The 22,118-nt window shown below is 40.5% G+C and overlaps 1 protein-coding gene across 3 annotated transcripts in view; it reads left to right on the top strand.

Annotated features, from left to right (window-relative positions):
* Nucleotides 1-11,918: 11,918 nt before the first annotated feature.
* Nucleotides 11,919-22,118, top strand: part of tpk2 (thiamin pyrophosphokinase 2) — a 164,681-nt gene continuing 154,481 nt past the window's right edge. The window contains exons 1-3 of one of the 3 annotated variants that reach the window (XM_051933551.1): nucleotides 11,919-12,255; nucleotides 13,829-13,875; nucleotides 13,993-14,076. In XM_051933551.1, coding sequence (XP_051789511.1) covers nucleotides 12,180-12,255; nucleotides 13,829-13,875; nucleotides 13,993-14,076 — 207 coding nt within the window. In that variant the 5' untranslated portion in view covers nucleotides 11,919-12,179. Of the gene's footprint in view, nucleotides 12,256-13,828; nucleotides 14,077-22,118 lie in introns of all 3 variants that reach the window. The other 2 variants (XM_051933550.1, XM_028813644.2) reach the window with 2 other exon arrangements.

The raw sequence follows: 22,118 nt of genomic DNA, 5'->3' as shown, positions 1-22,118 counted from the left end.
ATCTTAGCATCTTTAACTCTACTACCTCCAGCTCTGTCTCCTGCTTTCTGGTCAGTGCCACCATCTCCAACCCATATAACATAGCTGGTCTCACTACCATCTTGTAGTCCTTCCCTTTCACTCTTGCTGATACCCGTCTATCACAAATTACTCCTGACACTCTTCTCCACCCATTCCACCCTGCCTGCACTCTCTTTCTCACCTCTCTTCCACAATCACCATTACTATGTACTGTTGATCCCAAGTATTTAAACTCATCCACCTTTGAAAACTCTACTCCCTGCATCCTCACCATTCCACTGAGCTCCCTCTCATTTACACACATGTATTCTGTCTTGTTCCTACTGACCTTCATTCCTCTCCTCTCCAGAGCATATCTTCACCTCTCCAGGGACTCCTCAACTTGCTCCCTACTATTGATACAGATCACAATGTCATCAGCAAACATCATAGTCCACGGGGACTCCTGTCTAATCTCATCTGTCAACCTGTCCATCACCATTGCAAATAAGAAAGGGCTCAGAGCCGATCCCTGATGTAATCCCACCTCCAACTTGAATGCGTCTGTCACTCCTACCGCAGACCTCACCACTGTTACACTTCTCTCGTAATATCCTGTACAACTCTTACGTACTTCTCTGCCACTCCTGACTTCCTCATACAATACCACAGCTCTTCTTGAGGCACCCTGTCATATGCTTTCTCCAGGTCCACAAAGACGCAATGTAGCTCCTTCTGGCCTTCTCTAAACCTCTCCATCAACATCCTCAGAGCAAACATTGCATCTGTGATGCTCTTTCTTGGCATGAAACCATACTGCTGCTCACTAATCATCACCTCACTTCTTAACCTAGCTTCCATGACTCTTTCCCATAACTTCATGCTGTGGCTCATCAATTTTATTCCCCTGTAGTTACTGCAATCCTGCACATCCCCCTTATTCTTAAATATTGGCATCAGTAGACTTCTTCTCCACTCCTCAGGCATCCTCTCACTTTCCAAGATTCCATTAAACAATCTGGTTAAATACTCCACTGCCATCTCTCCTCCATGCTTCGAAAGGTATATCATCTGGACTAACGGCCTTTCCATTTTTCATCCTCTTCATAGCTGCCCTTACTTCCTCCTTGCTAATCCGTTGCACTTCCTGATTCACTATCTCTACATCATCCAACCTCTTCTTTCTTTCGTTCTCTTCATTCATCAGCCTCTCAAAGTACTTTTTCCATCTGCTCAACACACTCTCCTCGCTTGTGAGTACATTTCCATCTTCATCCTTTAATCACCCTAACCCGCTGTGCATCTTTCCCAGCTCGGTCCCTCTGTCAAACCAATCGGTACAGGTCCTTTTCTCCCTCCTTAGTGTCCAACCTCTCATACAACTCATCATATGCCTTTTCTTTAGCCTTCACCACTTCTCTCTTTACCTTGCGCCTTATCTCCTTGTACTCTTGTCTACTTTCTGCATCTCTCTGACTATCCCACTTCTTCTTTGCCCCGAGGGGACTGGGCAGTCTCGTGGCTTGGAACCCCAGCCGTCTGGAGTTTTTTTTTTTGTTTTGTTTTTTCTGTCCCCCCTGGCCATCGGACCTTACTCTTTTTCTATGTTAACTAATGTTGTCTTATTTTAATTTCTTATTTTGTCTTTTATTTTTCTTTTCTTCATTATGTAAAGCACTTTGAGCTACTTTTTGTATGAAAATGTGCTATATAAATAAATGTTGTTGTTCTTTGCCATCCTCTTCCTCTGTATACTCTCCTGTATTTCCTCATTCCACCACCAGGTTTCCTTTTTCTCCTTCCTATTTCCAGATGCCAAGCACCCTTCTTACTGTCACCCTTACTACATCTGCTGTAGTTTCCCAGCTGTCTGGTAACTCTTCACTGCCACCCAGTGCCTGTCTCACCTCCGCCCTAAACTCAACCTTGCAGTCTTCCTTTTTCAACTTCCACCTTCTGATCCTTGTCTCTGCCCTCACTCTCTTTCTCTTCTTGATCTCCAACATCATCCTACAGACCACCATCCTATGCTGCTTAACTACACTTTCCCCTATCACCACTTTGCAGTCTTCAATCTTTTTCAGATCAACTCTTCTGCACAGGATGTAATCTACTTGTGTGCATCTTCCTCCACTCTCGTACATAACCCTGTGTTCCTCCCTCTTCTTAAAATATGTATTCACCATAGCCATGTCCATCCTTTTGGCAAAATCCACGATCCTCTGACCTTCTTCATTCCTCTCCTTGACACCATACCTACCCATCACCTCCTCATCTCCACTGTTCCCTTCACCAACATGCCCAATGAAATCCGCTCCAATCACCACTTTCTGTCCCTTGGGTACACCGTTCATCACTTCATCCAACTCACTCCAAAAATCTTCTTTCTCACCCATTGCACACCCAACTTGCGGTGCATATGTACTAACAACATTCATCATCACACCTCCAATTTCCAGCTTCATAATCATTACTCTGCCTGATACTATTTTCACCTCCAAAACACTCTTGACATACTGTTAATTCAGAATAACTCCTACCCCATTTCTCCTCCCATCCACACCATGATAGAACAATTTGAATCCACCTCCAATCCACCCGGCCTTACTCCCCTTACATTTAGTCTCTTGCATGCACAATATATCAACCTTCCTTCTCGCCATCATATCTGCTAACTCTTTCCCCTTACCAATCATTCAGAGTTCCTATCCTCAGTTCCACTCTCTTTACTTTCCTCTTCTCCTACTGCCTACGGACACGTCTCCCCCCTCTTCATCTCCTTCTTCTCCTTTGGCCAACAGTAGCCCAATTTCTGTCAGCACCCTGTTGGCTAACAGTACTGGTGGGGGTCGTTGTTAACCCAAGAATCGACCGATCCGGTATGGAAATTTGTATTGTTGTCCGCATATTGATTTGCCAAAATTTTACACCGGATGCCCTTCCTGACGTTACCCTCCCCATTTATCTGGGCTTGGGACCAGCACGAAGAAACACACTGGTTGTGCAAACCCTGTGGCTGTGTTTGCATCCCCTGTGGCTGGGTTAGCCTCCCTCATATCCTTCTTAATAGTTGGCTTCATGTTTTAATATGCCCTACGATTCACATTGGAGTTATTACTCATACATCTTATTCGCCTGTTTTTTTTCCTTTGCAGCTTCTTTTTTAACTCTTTATTAACCCACTGCAGAATTTTTAAAAAAATTTCCTACTAATTACAAATTTAGGTATGTACCTGTCCTGCATTACATGTAAAACGTTTTTAAATCTGTTCCACTGCTCCTCGACTGTCTCCACACTTAAAAAGCTTACTCCAGTGTATCCCACTTAGACTTTGCCACATCTGCTCAAATTTTATTCTGCCAAAGTTAAACTTAATTGTTTTGGAATCTGCACTCTGCACAGTTATAAGGACAGTTGTTCCTGTTAATTGCAGTCTAAATTGTTAAAAAATATTTTAAAAGGAGCATGCCAAATGAAAATATAATGATCTCATTAACTGACAGTGCATACCAATTTATAAATTTTATGTCCGTTTGAGGTTAGAAAGAAAAAAAAAAGCAACTCTTCATCCCCACCACGGAATCGAACTCAGTTCTGTGAGGCGGCAAAGCTGCTGTACTCTAAGAGGCAAATCTTAGCGCGCTACGCCACAGAAGCTGTTGTGTTATCCTTGAAGCTTTTGTGAAAGTGTTTATTTGATCTTTGGAACTCGGGCTTTACACATTCTATAGTTTATGCCTACTACATTTTGTAACATTTATTACTAAAATATGAAAAAGCTTCTCTTTTAACAATGTGTTTACACAGATTACTTTAGAAACGGAACACGCATGAAATGCGTGTGTTCCAAATAACGATCTATTATTTCCACTGTAAAACTCCACTTCACTCCCAGATAATCAATCAAGGCATGAGCTGGGAAAAGTTCGCTCACGTTCTAAGTCGGTGGGGGGACGGAATAGCCGGCTGCTGGCAGCTTGTCTCTTATCAGCACATTTAGAGGACAAGGGACGCTGGCGGAGAGGTGTGAACGGATTTAAGAAGCGATTTAAGGTGGGCTGGAACTACGAGTTTTTTCGTAGGCTCTGGTAATTCTAGTGTTAAACCTTTTAAGTTTGTATGCGGGCGGCAAGGTGGCCCAGTGAAAGGTGCCAGTTAGGAGACCAGGGTTCGCTTCCCTGCGTGGAGTTTGAATGTTCTCCCAGTGTCTGTCTGGGTTTCCTCCGGGTACTCCGTTTCCTCCCACAGTCCAAAGACATGCAGGTTAGGTGCATTGGCGCTTCTAAATTGTCCATGGTGTGTGGGTGTGTGTGGGTGTGTGCGCCCTGCGGTGGGCTGCTACCTTGCCTGGGGTTTGTTTCCTGCCTTGTGCCCTGTGTTGGCAGGGATTGGCTCCTGTATTTAGGATATAGCAGGTTAGATAATGGATGGATGGACATTTGTATGCATAGCCCTATTTGCCTGTTTTCATTTTTTTTCTTTCTTCAGTAATATTTCAGCAAACCCGGAGCTTGTCAGTTCAAATCCTGGTACTGACACCACTGTGTGACCCTGAGGAAGTCACTTCACCTGCCTGTGCTGCAAAAAACAAAAGTAATGTAACAAATTGTACCTCAGATGTTGCAAGTTGCTGGAATAAAGGCATAAGTAAAATAGATAAATATGTATTATACACATAGGAACTATTCATTTATTTTCAGTTAAGTCATCTGCAGCAAACCTTTATAAATGAGGGTTTCTCCTTTTTAGATAGTGCAAACTGTTTCTTCTTCATTGAGGTTTTCTCTTGGAGAGCTTTTTTCATTTCATTGAAAATGAAAGCAGCAGCTGCCAAAATATGTAGCTTTCTTATTAATTTTTCAACATTGTGTAAAATAACTTTATAAAGTAACATAAAAGGTTTAAATACTGGTTATCCTTTTACACTAAAATATTACTAAAGAGATACAAAAAAAGTAAAATGCATATGTTCTGTTTCTTTAAGGAGATTAAATATTACTGAAGAAAGAAAAAAAAAAACTAAAACAGCCAAATGGGGCTATGCATACGAACTTAAAAGGTTTAAATAAAACAGAAATATACACTTTTATTTTTACTTCCTTAACTTGTGGAGGGTGTATCCTGTAGCAAAGACCTAACTTTTTTCGTGAAAGCCCGTTTCAATCAATAAGTCTTAAAAACAGGTGTAAAGATATTGACAATAAGCTACGCAAACCCACCAAGACATGGAATCGTTTAAATCAAGTATCATTACATCTTCCTTTCTTAAAGAGAAGTAAGGCAGTACTTCTAAGCTTACATATATATATATATATATATATATATATATATATATATATAGACATACATACATATATATATCTATATCTATATATATCTATATCTATATTAAGGATCTGTTTTTTTGTGAAGCAGCCTTAGCACAGCTTTTCCGCTGTTTTATAAACGAACGCCAAGGAAGGAGCCTTTTTATTAAATGCAAGGGTTCTTCGCTTTTTTTTTTTTTTCTTTTTTTACGATTGTTATAGTTCTGTTTGTATACCATGTTGTCAGTTCAGCACTCCGGTTTTAATATGACCAAGCCGTGCAAGCACACTCTTGAGAATGCAACGTATAGTTGTACAGGAGAAAAGCAATCTTGCCTGAAATCAATGGCAACCTTTTGTAGGTCTATGAACTTAATTTAAACTTTAGGTTTACACGGTGCTTTCTTTCCGAAGTACCTGCACTCATGAATATGTCTGTATGCGTCAGTCGCTCAAATCCCCGCGCTTCGCACCGGCGAAGTACTGCTTTTAAATTTTTATTAAGAAGAAAAGAAAACCTTTTTAAATTGAGAGAAAATATACCAATAACAATTTGTTAAGGATCTGTTTTTTTGTGAAGCTGCCTTTACTCGAGTGATCACTTCGAGCTGACTTGCTGGCTAACCATAAGCGTTACCTGGTAGGTAACCACCCATACAATTGTGAATCAGAGTACGAATGCCGTGAATGTAATTACCCCGATCTACATGCTTTCAAATAAACGAACCACACGCCGTGGCGCAATTTTTAAAAGGCGAGCTTTTAAGCCTGAGAAATCACCCCATAAATGCACACGTTTAATTGCACATGTGTTAATATGTATGCTTACACAGTATTAAAAGACACTCAACAACGTCATTTACCTTTGTTCCCACGTTTGATAAAAGGCGAGCTTTTAAGCCTGAGAAATCACCCCGTAAATGCACAAGTTTAATTGCACATGTGTTAATATGTATGCTTACACAGTATTAAAAGACACTCAAAAATTAATGTCATTTACCTTCGTTCCCACGTTTGACTCGTGCTGTAAATCTCTTCCTTGTTTTTAGTTCACGTGATTACGTAGGAGGCGTGATGACGGGATACGTGACTCCGCCTCCTCCATTAGAGTATATGGACAAAAAACAGGTTCCAGTTATGACCATTATGCATAGAATTTCGAAATGAAACCTGCCTAACTTTTGTAAGTAAGCTGTAAGGAATGAGCCTGCCAAATTTCAGCCTTCTAACTACACGGGAAGTTGGAGAATTAGTGATGAGTGAGTCAGTCAGTCAGTGAGTCAGTAAGTGAGGGCTGTGCCTTTTATTAGTATAGATATAGCCAAATCCGCGCGCTTCGCAGTGGCGAAGTACTGCTTTTAAATTTTTATTAAGAAGAAAAGAAAACCTTTTTAAATTGAGGGAAAATATACCAATAACAATTTGTTAAGGATCTGTTTTTTTGTGAAGCTGCCTTTACACAGCCTCTCCGCTGTTTTATAAACGAACGCCATATAAGGCCGTCCTTTCTCCTTGCTTAGCGGTTCTGTATTGTTTTATTGTTCGTTTATTACGATTGTTATAGTTATTGTGTAGGTATTTGAGACTCACTTTTCTGTTCAGGTACCCATTTCCTTTATGTAATCCGCGGATTCTCCGCTATTTTTTGTTCGTTTATTATGATTATAGTTATTTATTGATTCCCTTCTTTAGCTGACTGCCTGCTCATATAAGGTGCTGTGCTGTTTTCCTGTGAAGCAGCCTTTACACAGGTTCTCCGCTGTTTTATAAACGAACGCCATATAAGGTCATCCTTTTTCCTTGCTTCGCCAAGGAAGCAGCCTTTTTATTTAATCCACGGGTTCTCCGCTGTTTTATTGTTCATTTATTACGATTGTTATAGTTCTCTTTGTATACCACGTTGTCAGCTCAGCACTCCGGTTGTAATATGACCAAGCCGTGCAAGCTTACTGTTGAGAATGCAACGTATAGTTGTACAGGAGAAAAGCAATCTTGCCTGAAATCAATGGCAACCTTTTGTAGGTCTATGAACTTAATTTAAACTTTACGTGTACACGGTGCTTTCTTTCCGAAGTACCTGCACTCATGAAAATGTCTGTATGCGTCAATCGCTTCATATTCTTTTCCTACATTATCAATTGTGTAATGTGTTTTTTGAACAGGTTTGATTCATCAAAGTGATCACTCGTGCTGTGTTCAGTCAGTTCACGTGAGCCGCTCTCTTGTGTGATGTTGCGATGTCCACGGCTTTATTTAATGTTAGCTAAGACCCGGCACTTAAAAGTTTCTCGCTACAGCAATTTTAACTCCATTACAAAGTGATCCAAATCTCGTTTATACCTCGTGTCTTCTCATTAAACTTGTATCTCGCGAATATGGTATTGCAAACGGCAGCGGGAGCGTTTCTATAAACTTAATTTAAACTTACGGTTTACACCGTGCTTCGCTTCTTATTGTTTTGCTGCCTTCTCAATTGTGTAATGAATGTTTTCTTCAGCGCTCTTTGGGGCTCTTCCTTGTTTTCTACGTACTGCGTTCACAGTCAGTTCACGTGATTACGTGGGAGGTGTGATGACGCGATACGCAACTCCGCCTCCCACGGCCATCGAGCTGCAGTCTATTACAGTATATGGACAAAAAAGAGGTTCCAGTTATGACCATTACGCGTAGAATTTCGAAATGAAACCTGCCTAACTTTTGTAAGTAAGCTGTAAGGAATGAGTCTGCCAAATTTCAGCCTTTCACCTACACGGGAAGTTGGACAATTAGTGATGAGTGAGTCAGTCAGTCAGTCAGTGAGTGAGTGAGTCAGTGAGGGCTTTGCCTTTTATTAGTATAGATGTTGAAGAATGCCAGCCTTCTAAGGAAGTATAGTTGGCTCTGTCCTTTCTTACACAGAGCATCAGTATTGGCAGTCCAGTCTAATTTATCATCCAGCTGCACTCCCAGGTATTTATAGGTCTGCACCATCTGCACACAGTCACCTCTGATGACCACGGGGTCCATGAGGGGTCTGAGCCTCGTAAAATCCACCACCAGTTCCATGGTTTTGCTGGTGTTCAGGTGTAGATGGTTTGAGTCGCACCATTTAACAAACTCATTGATTAGGTCCCTATACTCCTCCTCCTGCCCACTCCTGATACAGCCCATGATAGCAGTTTCATCAGCGAACTTTTGCACGTGGCAGGACTCCGAGTTGTATTGGAAGTCCGATGTATATAGGCTGAACAGGACCGAAGAAAGTACAGTCCCTTGTGGTGCTCCTGTGTTGCTGACCACAATGTCAGACGTGCAGTTCCCAAGACGCACATACTGAGGTCTGTCTTTAAGATAGTCCACGATCCATGCCACTAGGTATGAATCTACTCCCATCTCTGTCAGCTTGTCCCTAAGGAGCAGAGGTTGGATTGTGTTGAAGGCGCTAGAGAAGTCTAGAAACATAATTCTTACAGCTCCACTGCATCTGTCCAAGTGGGAGAGGGATTGATGTAGCATATAGATGATGGCATCCTCCACTCCCACCTTCTCCTGATATGCAAACTGCAGAGGGTCGAGGGCGTGTTGAACCTGTGGTCTCAGGTGGTGAAGCAGCAACCTCTCCATGGTCTTCATCACATGTGATGTCAGAGCAACAGGCCGGAAGTCATTCAGCTCACTAGGACATGATACCTTTGGGACTGGGGTGATGCAAGATGTTTTCCAAAGCCTCGGAACTCTCAACTGTTCCAGGCTCAGGTTGAAGATGTGCTGTAGAGGACTCCCCAGCTCCGATGCACAGACCTTCAGCAGTCGTGGCGATACTCCATCTGGACCCGCTGCTTTGCTGGCACAAAGTCTCCTCAGCTCTCTGCTCACTTGCGCTGTTGTAATTATGGGTGGGGATGTCTCTCCTATGCTGGTATCAGCAGAAGGATTTGTGGAGGGTGCAGAACTCTGAGGGGAGAGTGAGAGTGGGTTAGGGTGGTCAAACCTGTTAAAGAAGTTGTTCATTTGGTTTGCTCTCTTCACGTCTCACTCGATGGTGGTACCCCGCTTCGAGCTGCAGCCAGTGATGATCTTCATTCCATCCCACACTTCCTTCATGCTGTTATTCTGCAACTTCTGCTCCAGCTTTCTCCTGTACTGCTCCTTCGCCGCACTGAGCTGGACTTGGAGTTCCTTCTGCACGCGCTTGAGCTCATGCTGACCACCGCCTTTAAAAGCCCTTTTCTTCTGGTTCAAAAGGCCCTTGATGTCACTCGTAATCCATGGCTTGTTGTTAGCATAGCAGCGTACAGTTCTTACTGGAACTACAATGTTCATACAGAAGTTGATGTAGTCAGTAGTGCAGTCAACAACTTCCTGAATGTTCTCACTATGTGATCCCTGCAGGATATCCCAGTCTGTAGTTCCAAAACATTCTCTCAGAGCCTTCTCTGCCTCCGGGGTCCACTTCCTGAATGATCGTGTGGTTGCAGGTAGGACCCTCACTTTTGGTTTGTAGTGAGGCTGAAGCAGAACCAGGTTATGATCTGCTTTCCCAAGCGCAGGCAGCGAGGTGGCACTGTATGCGTCTTTAACGTTTGCATACAGTAAATCACTACTCTTATTTCCCCGGGTGTTACAGTCCACATACTGGGAGAAGGCAGGTAATGTTTTGTCCAGCGTCACATGGTTAAAGTCTCCAGCGATTAGCACAAGCACCTCAGGGTGCTGCGTTTGTAACTTAGCAACAGCAGAATGGATGATAATAATAATAATTATTTGCATTTATATAGCGCTTTTCTCACTACTCAAAGCGCTAAGCAATTGCAGGTTAAGGGCCTTGCTCAAGGGCCCAACAGAGCAGAGTCCCTATTGGCATTTACGGGATTCGAACCGGCAACCTTCTGATTGCCAGTGCAGATCTCTAGCCTCAGAGCCACCACTCACTCGCTGTCTCCACGTCCGCCCGAGGAGGGATGTACACGATGACAACAATGACGTTTCCAAACTCTTTGGGCAAGTAATAGGGATGCAAACTTACGGCCAACAGTTCGATGTCCCTGCAGCAAGTGGAGACTTTGACGTTAACATTTCCAAAGTTACACCACCGTGTATTAACATAGAGAGCGAGTCCTCCTCCTTTGTGTTTCCCACAGGTACTTGCATCTCTGTTCGCTCTAACTGTGCTAAACCCGGGTAGCTCCACGTTAGCATCTGGGATGGTGGTAGTTAGCCACGTTTCACAAAAGCACAACAAACTTCATTCTCTGTAGGTTCTGACATTTTTCACCAGCGCAGCCAGTTCGTCAATCTTATTTGAGATTGAGTTCACATTTCCCATTATCACAGAAGGCACTGAAGGCTTAAAACGCCACTTTCTCACAAGCCGCTTCATTTTAAGCTTAGTGCCGGTGTTCTAACGAAACATCCTACCCATCGAAATGATCTACTCACTGATACTACGCATGCGCAGACCAAAATTACGCAACTTTTCTACCTAGTGTTGAAGTTTGAGGTGTTACTGTATTTCAGTAATATGTATGCTTTTCTTAGCCTTACTACATTAATGCATTTATTACAGTTTACTGCATAGGTATTTACTGTCAACATTTTATAAGTTGTATATTTTGCATGTGTGACTTTTAATCTTGTACAGCCCATTGTATCCATGCACGAGTAATGACCGTCTTGTGAAATCTTTGCATCAGGCTGTGTCTCTTTCGGGCATTAAATGATGCATATTGAATAAATTGAGAAATGTTAACATTTCCATAAATAAACTACGGTAGGATACTTCGACAAAGTAGGCCAAATCGTCAGAACACCGGCTCTGCTGCCACGATACCGCCTTCTTCTTACCTCGTCGGGTAAATAGGGAACCACACCGGCACTGGCATTTGTTCTCAGCGATTGAAGTTGAGTACTTGAATAGACGAGTCTCGGCGTGTAAAAAAATATACCCAAAACAATTGTTCAGCCTTACCTATGAAATGTAATCCCCCGGGATCTGGTTTGGAGCGTACAGCGGTTTGTACAATCCCAAGCAGCACATTATTCATTACTTCACTCCACAGCAGTGCCACTCGCAATATGGCGGCGACGTTGACGTACGATGCTGCTGGTCATGTGACGTCTAGTAATTCTACGTCTATGACGTCCGGCATGTTAGGCTTTCAATACGCATGCGCCCGCAGATCGGGATGGCACGCAGCGCCTTCTGAGTCTCAATCTTCGGTTCTAATTCTGCGCATTGAGACTCAGAAGGCGGTCAAAGGATGGGGAGTCTTGTGGCAAAATAAAAAAAAACGCGGATCGGGCACGTTCATAATAGTAAAGTTCTGTGCATGCGCGCGTCTTGGGTTGTCTTTGTGCGCATGCGCAGGCACCGCAAGGTATGTGCAATCCACAGAACACGATTCGCCAATCCATGCACTACAGCACACCCTCTCAATGTTAACGAGTGAAAGTGACAGTCTTATTTCAAGCCGTTTTTCATGATGCGTTTGGAGGAATATAATAGACAAAATTAAATAAATAAGCAACAAAAAAACATTTCGCGACACATAATTTATGCTCACATTTGATCACACATTTATTTGTTTATGCTCACATTTCATGACACAATAATTTATTTTTGCTCACATTTCATTGTACTTTTATTTATTTGCACATTTATTTTTATTTATTTAAGTTTGTCTGAAATAATCATCCATACTCCCTCGTTTTCAAAGATGACGTCAGCACGTCTCCAAAGCACCGAAAGCGAAAGTTGTTACCTCCGTCCAGCAGATGGTAGCAATAAATAATGATGGCAATCTCAGCCTGCCATTGGAAGCAGCCGCTGGTTACTTTTGAAGTCTGAGACTTTTTCTTTCCAGGCATTTTCAAACCTGTGGCTGGCTTCTGTCATGGCGGTTCCCGGATTATCTTGGTCGGAAAGAGCGTTGAGTCTAGTCCAGAAGATGAATAACTTTTATTCGCCAGGTTTGATGTTTGTTACTGTACACCAGGCTTACAGAAGCGTGCGCATGTGTGTTCAAAGTGCTGTCGTGAATATGACAGTTTGGCGAAATGGCATTTTTAAATACAAAGGGTTTATTATTAGTGTACCATGTCTTGCGGAATTTGCATTCAAGTGGCAACGTTCACAGATGCCAAAACAGACTAAAGATATGTCAAAGGTTCAGCCATATAATGCAATGTTCAAGACTAAGTAATAAACTTAATGAGTTAATGATCAAGCAGTTGGAGAACCAATGATAGCTAAATAAACACAATGCGTTTTAACAGGCTGAAAGCAGTTCAGCACCCTTCGTGTATTTAAAGTGGTGTGCACGTTGTATTAAAAGATTAATCTTCACTATATAGCATATAATATTTTGGAACAGCATTTACTTATAGACTGTAGAAAGTGTCTCTCCGGACCTCAACCTAAATGACCGTAGGTCAAGAACTAAACCCCCTTTTTTGATGATGTGAAAAAAAGAATTAAAAAACAAGCTAAAGATTGTTATGGTTAAATTGTGTCTTATGTTATTCAAACTCGATGTGAATGTAATGGCCTCCCTATTGTTTCTGGATAGCTGATAATGAATTTATTTTTATTAGTGTCACTTGAGCACAATTTAGGGAGGGTTTAGTGCACCTGTAAGGCAGATGCTTCATTGATGGCATTTAGGGAGAATCAATCCATCCATCATCTAAACCCACTTATCCAGGGTAGTGGTGAAGCTGAAGTCTGGCCCAGCAAGTGTCAGGTGCAAAGCGGGAACAATCCCTGGATAGGATGCCAACTCTTTAAAGGTTGAACACGCACACATTCAGCCAGCTTTGCATTGCCAGCCCTCCCTATCTGCATGTGTTTGGACTGTGGGAGGAAACGTAGTGCTGACACAGAGAACATGCAAACTCCACACAGGGAATACTGCGAACTAGTACTATGATCTCTTTGTTGCAAGACAGCTACAGTATGTGCTGCCCATTAGTGAAAACATGGTTATTATGCTGCCATGATAATAATAACACAGATATTATTAAACAAAGTAAGCATTGTTTTAGGTTATTTGTTATTTTCAAAGTAATTATCGAAATTAAAACCCTTAAGATGACATCAGTGACAAGTGGCCAAATCGCTTGCTTGCTCTCTAGAAAAAGTTTTGCATTCTTGTCTCTCAGGATCAGTCAGGATTTTTTTAGGGGCAGAATCAGTTTTTTATTCTTTGTTTACTCTGTTTAATGTAATATGTACCCAATGTCAGAACACAGAGTCTTCTCATCTTAATTGTTTTCCAAATTTATAGAATGAATTTGAATTGTATTAGTAATCCATTAGCTGTTGTATAGTTTAATGTTACCTGTTGTATTTCTTTGAATTCCACATATGATGACATGATACATTATTTTTTTTTTTTAGTAAATTGTTTTTTTTTTATTTTTTACATTTAGACACATTTAGAAAGTATTAGTTCTGTACAGATTATTGATTTAGATGTGAAATTAATTTATAAAAATATGGCTAACTCATCTAGTCTTTTTCTTTCATTTGCATCTTACTTAGGATCTAGCAGGTATCAGTGCAGGCCTTTCATAGTTGGAGGCAAAGAGGTAGGCAAAATCCCTCCTGCTGTACTGAAAGAATTGCATCAGTTTCCAGATATCTTCTTCTTCAGCAAGGCAGAAAATGGAGCTGTGGAGCTGAATTATCAACTTGTATCATATCAGGAGAGATCATCAGCAATGGAAGGGGTTCTCCAGAAGATACGAGCAAAGCACAAGTTTCTTTGTCTTGAAGGGTGGAGAGATGAGGTGAGTGAAAAGTTTGATGATTTAAAGTATATTAAAGTAATTAATGTTCAATAAACCTTTTTTCATTTAAAATAAAATAGATTATTTGAATTTCATTTGGCTTTTGTTAACCTAATTAAAGCAGTTTTGCTTTCAAATGAGATATTTTGGACTCCTATTTAAAATTGTTGAAGTAAATGTTTAAATTTTAGGATAGGTCAGGCACAATTTGTATACACCAGTTCTGAAAATGTAATATAACTTTGAAATTACTTGCCTGTTGAAATAAGCAAGCATACGATCACAGAGATGGGAATAAGTATAATATAAATGCCTATAGGTTTATAAAACACAGGGATGATTGTAAAGCTGGAGGTGTGGTCTAATTTCTTAAAAGAGAATATAAACATGGATCAAACAGGAGATGAAGCACATTAGTAAGTATATTTAGGTTAGACATAGAAAAGAATAAGAAAAGAAGCATGATATATAGGCACCTTTTAGTGTGCCTTCAAACACAGATAGGAGTGTCAATATACAAACTTTTAAGTTTATAACAATATCAAAAACATGCGAGTAGAAGGAGGTGTGACAGCAGAGAACATAGTGGAGCTCTGGAAGCAGTGACCATACGTTATGTAATGTCCATTTAGAGCTATAAATATTGTATTGTCAAAGGTTTAATAGTAGAATCTGAATTCCTGAAGTTTACAATTTTTTTTTCGTTGTTCCTGACCTCCATAAATTTTTCTGACATACGCCAAGAAGCTTGTAGCTCTTTATCACTGTGCAAATAGTCTGCTTTTGTTTTGCAAATGTGTGAGTTAGCAGAATGCAGCCTGTTAAATCCGTTTAGTCAGATGAAGGTATCACTCTGCTGCAATCTTCTCAGCCGAAGTCTGTGTTGAAGTGTTTATCTAGTGATGGGTATGTAAGGAGTTATATAGTGTAAAGGCCAGCCCTGACACAGACAGGTGTAGGATACGGGTTCAAAGCACACAGGAGTTTTTATTTTTATTTTTCCTGGTGGGAAACGCCTTCCTTCTCCCCACAAGTCAAACACAGTTCCCAAAACACAAGCACACCTCTACATAGTACTCTTCTTCTTCTTTCTGCTTTTCATATTAATTTCTCCTCCAGACAAGCTTTGTCTCCCTCCCCCCCCAACTCTGGCTGTCTTCAGGAGTGACTGCTGGCTCCTTTTATAACACCCCTGGAAGTGCTCCAGGTGCTTGTTGACCTACTTCTGGCAGCACTTCCTGGTGTGGCAGAACACCTGCCCAAGACGGCTCAGCAGCTGTTGCAGCACTCCCGGATCTCAATCGGGCTGTAGATAACTCCGACTCCCATGAGCCCTGCGGGAAATGGAGGCCCCACTGTAACCCATGGGGGTGCCATCTAATATCCCGGGGGAGTTACTGTTTTTCTCATGCTTGCTCCCCCTGTCCTCTCCGTGAAGAGGCATCCCAGCCTCCTGTCTGTGACAATAGGTAATGAAATGCCATGATTTGAAATGCATACATTTCATGTGTGTTCCGTGTTTATAACAGTCTTTGTAAATATAGAATGACAGAGGAAATGTGAGGCAAGAAATGCTGAACACACGGCTAAAGTAGAAAATGTTTTCATATGTTGTAGCAATAATGACATAATTTTAATGTAAAGTGTAGGATTTGTGAAGGCTGAAGCCCAAATATCCAATATGTAAACACCTTTTACAAAAGGTGTAACAAAACAAGTATGCTTTTATTCAAGAATAAAACCGAAGAAAGAGAAATTGCTCAAAGGAAAAGATGTTTACATACATGTGTTTGCGCGTTTCATTTTCAACCAGTTGTCACAGTGATAACGCTGCTCCGTTACACAGTGGAAAAGTTACTGCTTAGTAACTTCGTGGTAATAGGTTTGAATCCCACGTCATCTCTGCATTTAACCCTTTGAGTAATGTTGTTATTATTATTATTATTATTACCATATAACAAAAACATACGTTTGATGCGAGTCTGTAATATCCTGAACTCAGTATATACAGTGACATGCATGTGTTTGGGCACCCCAACTTAAAATGTCTGTTACTGGCGTAAAGTTAAAGATGACACATTTCTTTAATATTTTAAGCAAGATTACATTTTTATATCCATCATTCACAAGTACAAAATACGAAAAAGATGGAAAGTGTCTGAACCAAAAGTTTCACCCCACATGCCCAGTACTTAGTAATATCCTCTTTGGCAAGTATCACAGCTTATAAACTTTTTGTAGCCAGCTGAATCTTTCAGTTCTTACTTGGGGTACTTCCACCCATTTGTCCTTGCAAAATGCTTCTAATTCTGCAAGATTCTTGGGCCGTCTTGCATGCACTGCTCTTTTGAGATCTATCCACAAATGTTCAATGATGATTAGGTTGGGGGACTGTGAGGGCCATGACAAAACCTTCAGCTTGAGGTATTCCATTGTAGATTTTGAGGTTTGTTTCAGATCATTACCTTGTAGGACCCACCTCCTTTTTAACTTCAACTTTCTTTATAGGTGGTGTGATGTTTGCTTCCAGAATTGTATGGTATTTATATGAATCCATTCTTGCCACTGGCTACAACACAAGCCCAAAGCATGATAGATCCACCCCCATCCTGGAATTTGTCACCCTTTTTTTTTTTTTTTCTCAAAGTATACCGTTGCACATTGTGGCCAAAAAGTTCTATTTTGACTTCATAAGTCCATAGGACTTGTTTCCAAAATACATTAGGCTTGTTTAGATGTTCATTTGCAAACTTCAGGCTCTGTATTTTGTGGCTAGGACATAGGAAGGGTTTTCTTCTGCTGACTCTACTGTGAAGGTCATATTTGTTCAGGTGTCTCTGCATAGTTAAACAGTGCACCACCACTACAGAGTCTGCTAAATCTTCCAGAAGGTCTTTTGCGCTCAAACAGGGTTTTTTATTTGCCTTTCTAGCAATCAAATGAGCAGTTTTTTTTTTTCAGAAAATTTTCATGGTCTTCCAGACCTGAACATGACCTCCACTGTTAGTGTTAACTGCCATTTCTTAATAACATTATGAACTGAGGAAACAGCTACCTGAAAATGCTTTGCCAGTTTCTTGTACCTTTCTCCTACTTTGTGAGCATCGACTATTTTAGCTTTCAAAGCAGTAGGCATCTGCTTAGGGGAGCCCATGGCTGCTGATTGTTGGGACAAGGTTTGAGGAGTCAGAATTTAAACAGCTTTAAAATTTACATCTGGGGTTTCCTAATGATGACTGTGAACAACCAATAGCCTTAATGAACTAATGAAGGTCCGAGACCTGCAACATTTATTTATATAGCACATTTTCATACAAATAATGTAGCTCAAAGTGCTTTACATGATGAAGAAAAGAGGAAAAAAAAGACAAAGTTTGAATTAAAATAAGACAACACTAATTAACATAGAATAAGAGTCAAGTCCGATGGCCAGGCAGGACAGAAAAAACAAAAAAAACTCCAGATGACTGGAGATAAAAAATAAAATCTGCAGGGGTTCCAGACCATGAGACTGCCCAGGCCCCGCTGGGCATTCTATCTAACATAAATGAATAGTCCTCTTTGTATTTAGGGTTCTCATGGAAGGACTTGATGATGATGATGATGGTCATGTAGACTTCTGGCTTTTGATCCATCAATGTAGGAACATCATGGTGCTTTGATTAGGTGGTAGTGGCGGCACAGGTCGCCACCACAAAAAACCAGGAAAAGAAACAGAAGAGAGAATTGGGGTTAGTACGGATTTTAGAACCACCATGAATAGTTATGATAATTAATTGAATATACAGAGCATCAGGATTAAACTAAAATGAAGTTATGAGAGAGCCATGTTAAAGTAATGTGTTTTTAGCAGTTTTTTAAAAGTGCTCCACTGTATTAGCCTGGCGAATTCCTATTGGCAGACTATTCCAGATTTTAGGTACATAACAGCAGAAGGCTGCCTCACCACTTCTTTTAAGTTTAGCTCTTAGAATTCTAAGCAGACACTCATTTGAGGATCTAAGTTTACAATTTGGAATATAAGGTGTCAGACATTCTGATATATAAAATGGAGCGAGATTATTTAAGGCTTTGTAAACCATAAGCTGTATTTTAAAGTCAATTCTGAATGACACAGGTAACCAGTGTAGTGACATCAAAACTGGAGAAATGTGCTCGGATTTTCTTTTCCTAGTTAGGATTCTAGCAGCTGCATTCTGCACTAGTTGCAAATGATTTATATCTTTTTTGGGTAGTCCTGAGAGGAGTGCGTTACAGTAATCTAGTTGACTGAAAACAAAAGCGTGAACTAATTTCTCGGCATCTTTCAATGATATAAGAGGTCTAACTTGCTATGTTTCTTAAGTGGAAAAAATGCTGTCCTAGTGATCTGATTAATATGCGACTTAAAATTCAGGTTACAGTCAACAGTTACCCCTAAATTCTTTACCTCTGTCTTGACTTTTAATCCTAATGCATCAAGTTTATTTCTAATAACCTCATTATATCCATTATTCCCAATCACTAAAATTTCTGTTTTCTCTTTATTTAGCTTGAGAAAATTACTATTCATCCATTTAGAAACACAACTAAGACATTGTGTTAGTGAAACAACAGAGTCGGGGTCGTCGGGCACTATTGATAAATACAGCTGCGTGTCATCAGCATAGCTGTGGTAATTCATGTTATGCCCCGAGATAATCTGACCTAATGGAAGCACGTAGATCGAAAAGAGCAGCGGACCCAGGATAGAGCCTTGTGGATCACCATATAGAATATCATGTGTCTTTGAGTTGTAATTACCACAACTAACAAAGAATTTTCTACCTGCCAGGTAGGATTCAAACCAATTTAAGACACTGCCAGAGAGTCCCCCCATTGACTAAGACGATTTCTAAGAATATTGTGATCAATGGAATCAAATGCGGCACTCAGATCTAAGAGGATGAGAACAGATAAATGGCCTCTGTCTGCATTTACCCGCAAGTCATTTACTACTTTAACGATTGCAGTTTCTGTACTGTGATTTGTTCTAAAACCCGACTGAAACTTATCAAGAATAGCATGTTTATTGAGGTGGTCATTTAGCTGCATAATGACTGCCTTCTCTAAAATTTTACTTAAGAAAGGCAGATTAGAAATGGGTTTAAATTTTTCAAAAGCAGAGGAGTCAAGATTATTTTTCTTGAGTAGGGGTTTAACTACATCAGTCTTAAGACAGTCTGAGAAGACCCCATATCTAATGACGAGTTTACTATGTCAAAAATACTATCAATTAGCATGCCTGATACTTCTTTGAAAAAACTTGTTGGTATTGGGTCAAGGATGCAGGTGGAGGGTCTCAGTTGAGAAATTTATTTTATGTAAATCTATCCTGGTGAAAGAATTTAATTTGTTTATAATGGAGTACTGGGGCTTAAGAGGATCCGCAGTGTTGGGGAGATATACTATATTATTTCTAATATCATTAATTTTTTGATTGAAAAATACAGCAATAGCCTCACAAGTTTCACTGGAAGTATTTTGGAGGCATTCCTTTGAGTTACCTGGGTTTAGCAGACGATCAATCGTGGAGAATAAGACTCTGGGATTACTAGCATTGTTATTTATAATCTTAGAGAAATAGCAGCGCCTCTCAAGATGGACTGTGTTATTGTATTCTGTTATTTTAACCTTCAATATCTCATAGTGGATAGTTAGTTTAGTTTTTCTCCATTTATGCTCAGCTCTACGGCATGTTCTTTTTAAACCAGACACTCATTGGGTCTTCCATGGTATAACAATGCTAGAAGATTTTTTTAACTGTCTTTTCAGATGCAACTATGTCAATAGCAGCTCTCACCTTAGTGTTAAATTTTTCTACCTTACTATTTACATTATCCTCGCTATTATAGTTAGCGCTATAAACAGACTGGTTACTTAGAAATTTTAAAGCTGCTGATGAATCAAAGAAGCGTTTTTTAACAATATGCTTCTCATGAATGTTTTCTATCAATATTTCTATATTAAATAGTAAAATAAAATGGTCTGATAGACCAATATCAATGATCTGCTTTACATCAACTTTTAGTCCTTTGGTAATTACTAAGTTTAACGTATGATCTGCTTTATGTGTAGGCTGATTAACGAGCTGTCTTAAATCAAAAGAGCCCAGGAGGTTCATGAATTCTTTTACTTTTGGGTCACACTGATTATCGATATGAAAGTTAAAGTCGCCGACTATTAGGAGCGCGTCATAGTTCATAATTATAATTGACACCAAGTCTGAGAATTCCTCAAAGAAAGACGCATTAAATTTAGGAGGTCTATACATGGATAATACTAGAAAGTGAGAATCTCCATGAATAACAATGGCAAGATACTCAAAGGACTTGAATTTACCAAAACTGACATCTTTACACTTTAACCGGCATGAGTAAATGATTGCTAAACCACCGCCTTTCTTTCTCTGACGATCCGCACGAGTAAAACTGTAATTTGGAGGAGCAGAATCGATTAAAACGGCCGCACGATCTGAGCCAAGCCACGTTTCACTTAGAAAAATTTATTTTATTGCACTATCACTTATAAGATCGTTGATGAAAAATGTCTTGTTGGTTAATGCTCTAACATTTAATAGTGCCATATTTAATGTTTTGGAGGAGCAGGGCTGAATTCTATGTGCGTTATGGGTATTTGAAATAGAAATTAAGTTATTTTTGTTAGCGCCGCTCTGTGCGTATTTTTTATTTAATCTATAATCTGTTTTTATAGATTTAATACATTGTTCATCTAAAGGTGTAATTGTAATTAAATTATTAGTATTTATGCCGCACTGCCTAGATTTTTTACATGCATTGCGATTAGTTATTAAAATAGTAATGCAGTGACTTTGTTAAAGAATTATCATGTCCTAGCAAAGCATTAGCATTACAGAAGGGGTTAGGAGTAGAAATAGACAGTCAAGAGAGACAAGTTACCTTAGCCATGTTTTCGGAGAGGACCCAGGCGCAGAATCTATTTGGATGCAGACCATCCCGCTTGAAGAAACGCAGCCTCTCCCAGAAGAGGTCCCAGTTGTCAATGAACTTGATGTTTTGAGTCTCGCAGAAGCCTTTCAGCCAGTTGTTTAATCCCAGCAGACGACTGTAGAATTCGTTTGATCTTCTAACGAGAGGTAGTGGACCTGAGATGAAAATCCTTGCCAACGGGGTCCTCTCCTTCATGGCTTTGATTAATGTTGTGGAGTCAGCCTTGAGAATCTCCGACTGTCGGTGCCTCACGTTGTTCACCCCGGCGTGTATTACAATCGATCCCACTGCCCTGTTCTTGTGCTTCTCGTAGACTGTCGGCGCACGTCTCATAACATCTCGGACATGAGCACCGGGAAAACAAGAAACAAAAGATTTCTGATTAGGGCGTGTGATAATGAGATTTCTTACAGTTGAATCACCCATCACGATTATATCACCCTGGGTTGAAGGTAAACTGGGAGCGCGGAGAGGATCAAACCGGTTCTGGGTCGAGATGCTCACCTGTGCCGGTGTTCTAGCCTTGAACCCCCGCCTGCATAGCTGAAACAGGAGTGACAACGAGGCACGGGGGTGAAGCTCACATGGCCTTGGAGGTGAGCGGCACAACGTGGAGTCGATGTTACTGAAACCCGGTGTGTTACGTCGATTACAGATGGCGGGGGATGTTTTTTTCCAGTAGCCGAGCCTTCAACTCCCTTAAGTACCTCTGTCTGGCCAGAAGTTTCTGGATCTGGTTGTTGAGGCCATTGTCTGCTTCTGCTTCCGCTTCGTGCCCTAGGAAAGAATGAGAAAGAGAGAAGTTAGACTGTTCAGGTCAGTTCCTAGGTAAAAGTTATCTGAGACCTCAAATATCTTAGGGTGCCCAAACATTTGCTTGGTTCTTCTTTCCTTTTTTACTTTACAGTTGTACAAAACAAAAACGTAAAACTGGGATAAAATGCTGAAAATAAATGTGTCATCTTTAACTTTATGCCTTTTGGTGATCAGTTCATCTTCTACTAATGTAACAATTTATAGTAACAGACATTATAAGCAAGGGTGCCCAACGTT

This window comes from Erpetoichthys calabaricus, chromosome 11 (assembly GCF_900747795.2).
Source record: "Erpetoichthys calabaricus chromosome 11, fErpCal1.3, whole genome shotgun sequence".
In the NCBI taxonomy this organism is placed as follows: domain Eukaryota; kingdom Metazoa; phylum Chordata; class Cladistia; order Polypteriformes; family Polypteridae; genus Erpetoichthys; species Erpetoichthys calabaricus.
The sequence above is the reverse complement of the archived record's forward strand: the minus strand, read 5'-3'. Positions and strand labels throughout refer to the sequence as shown.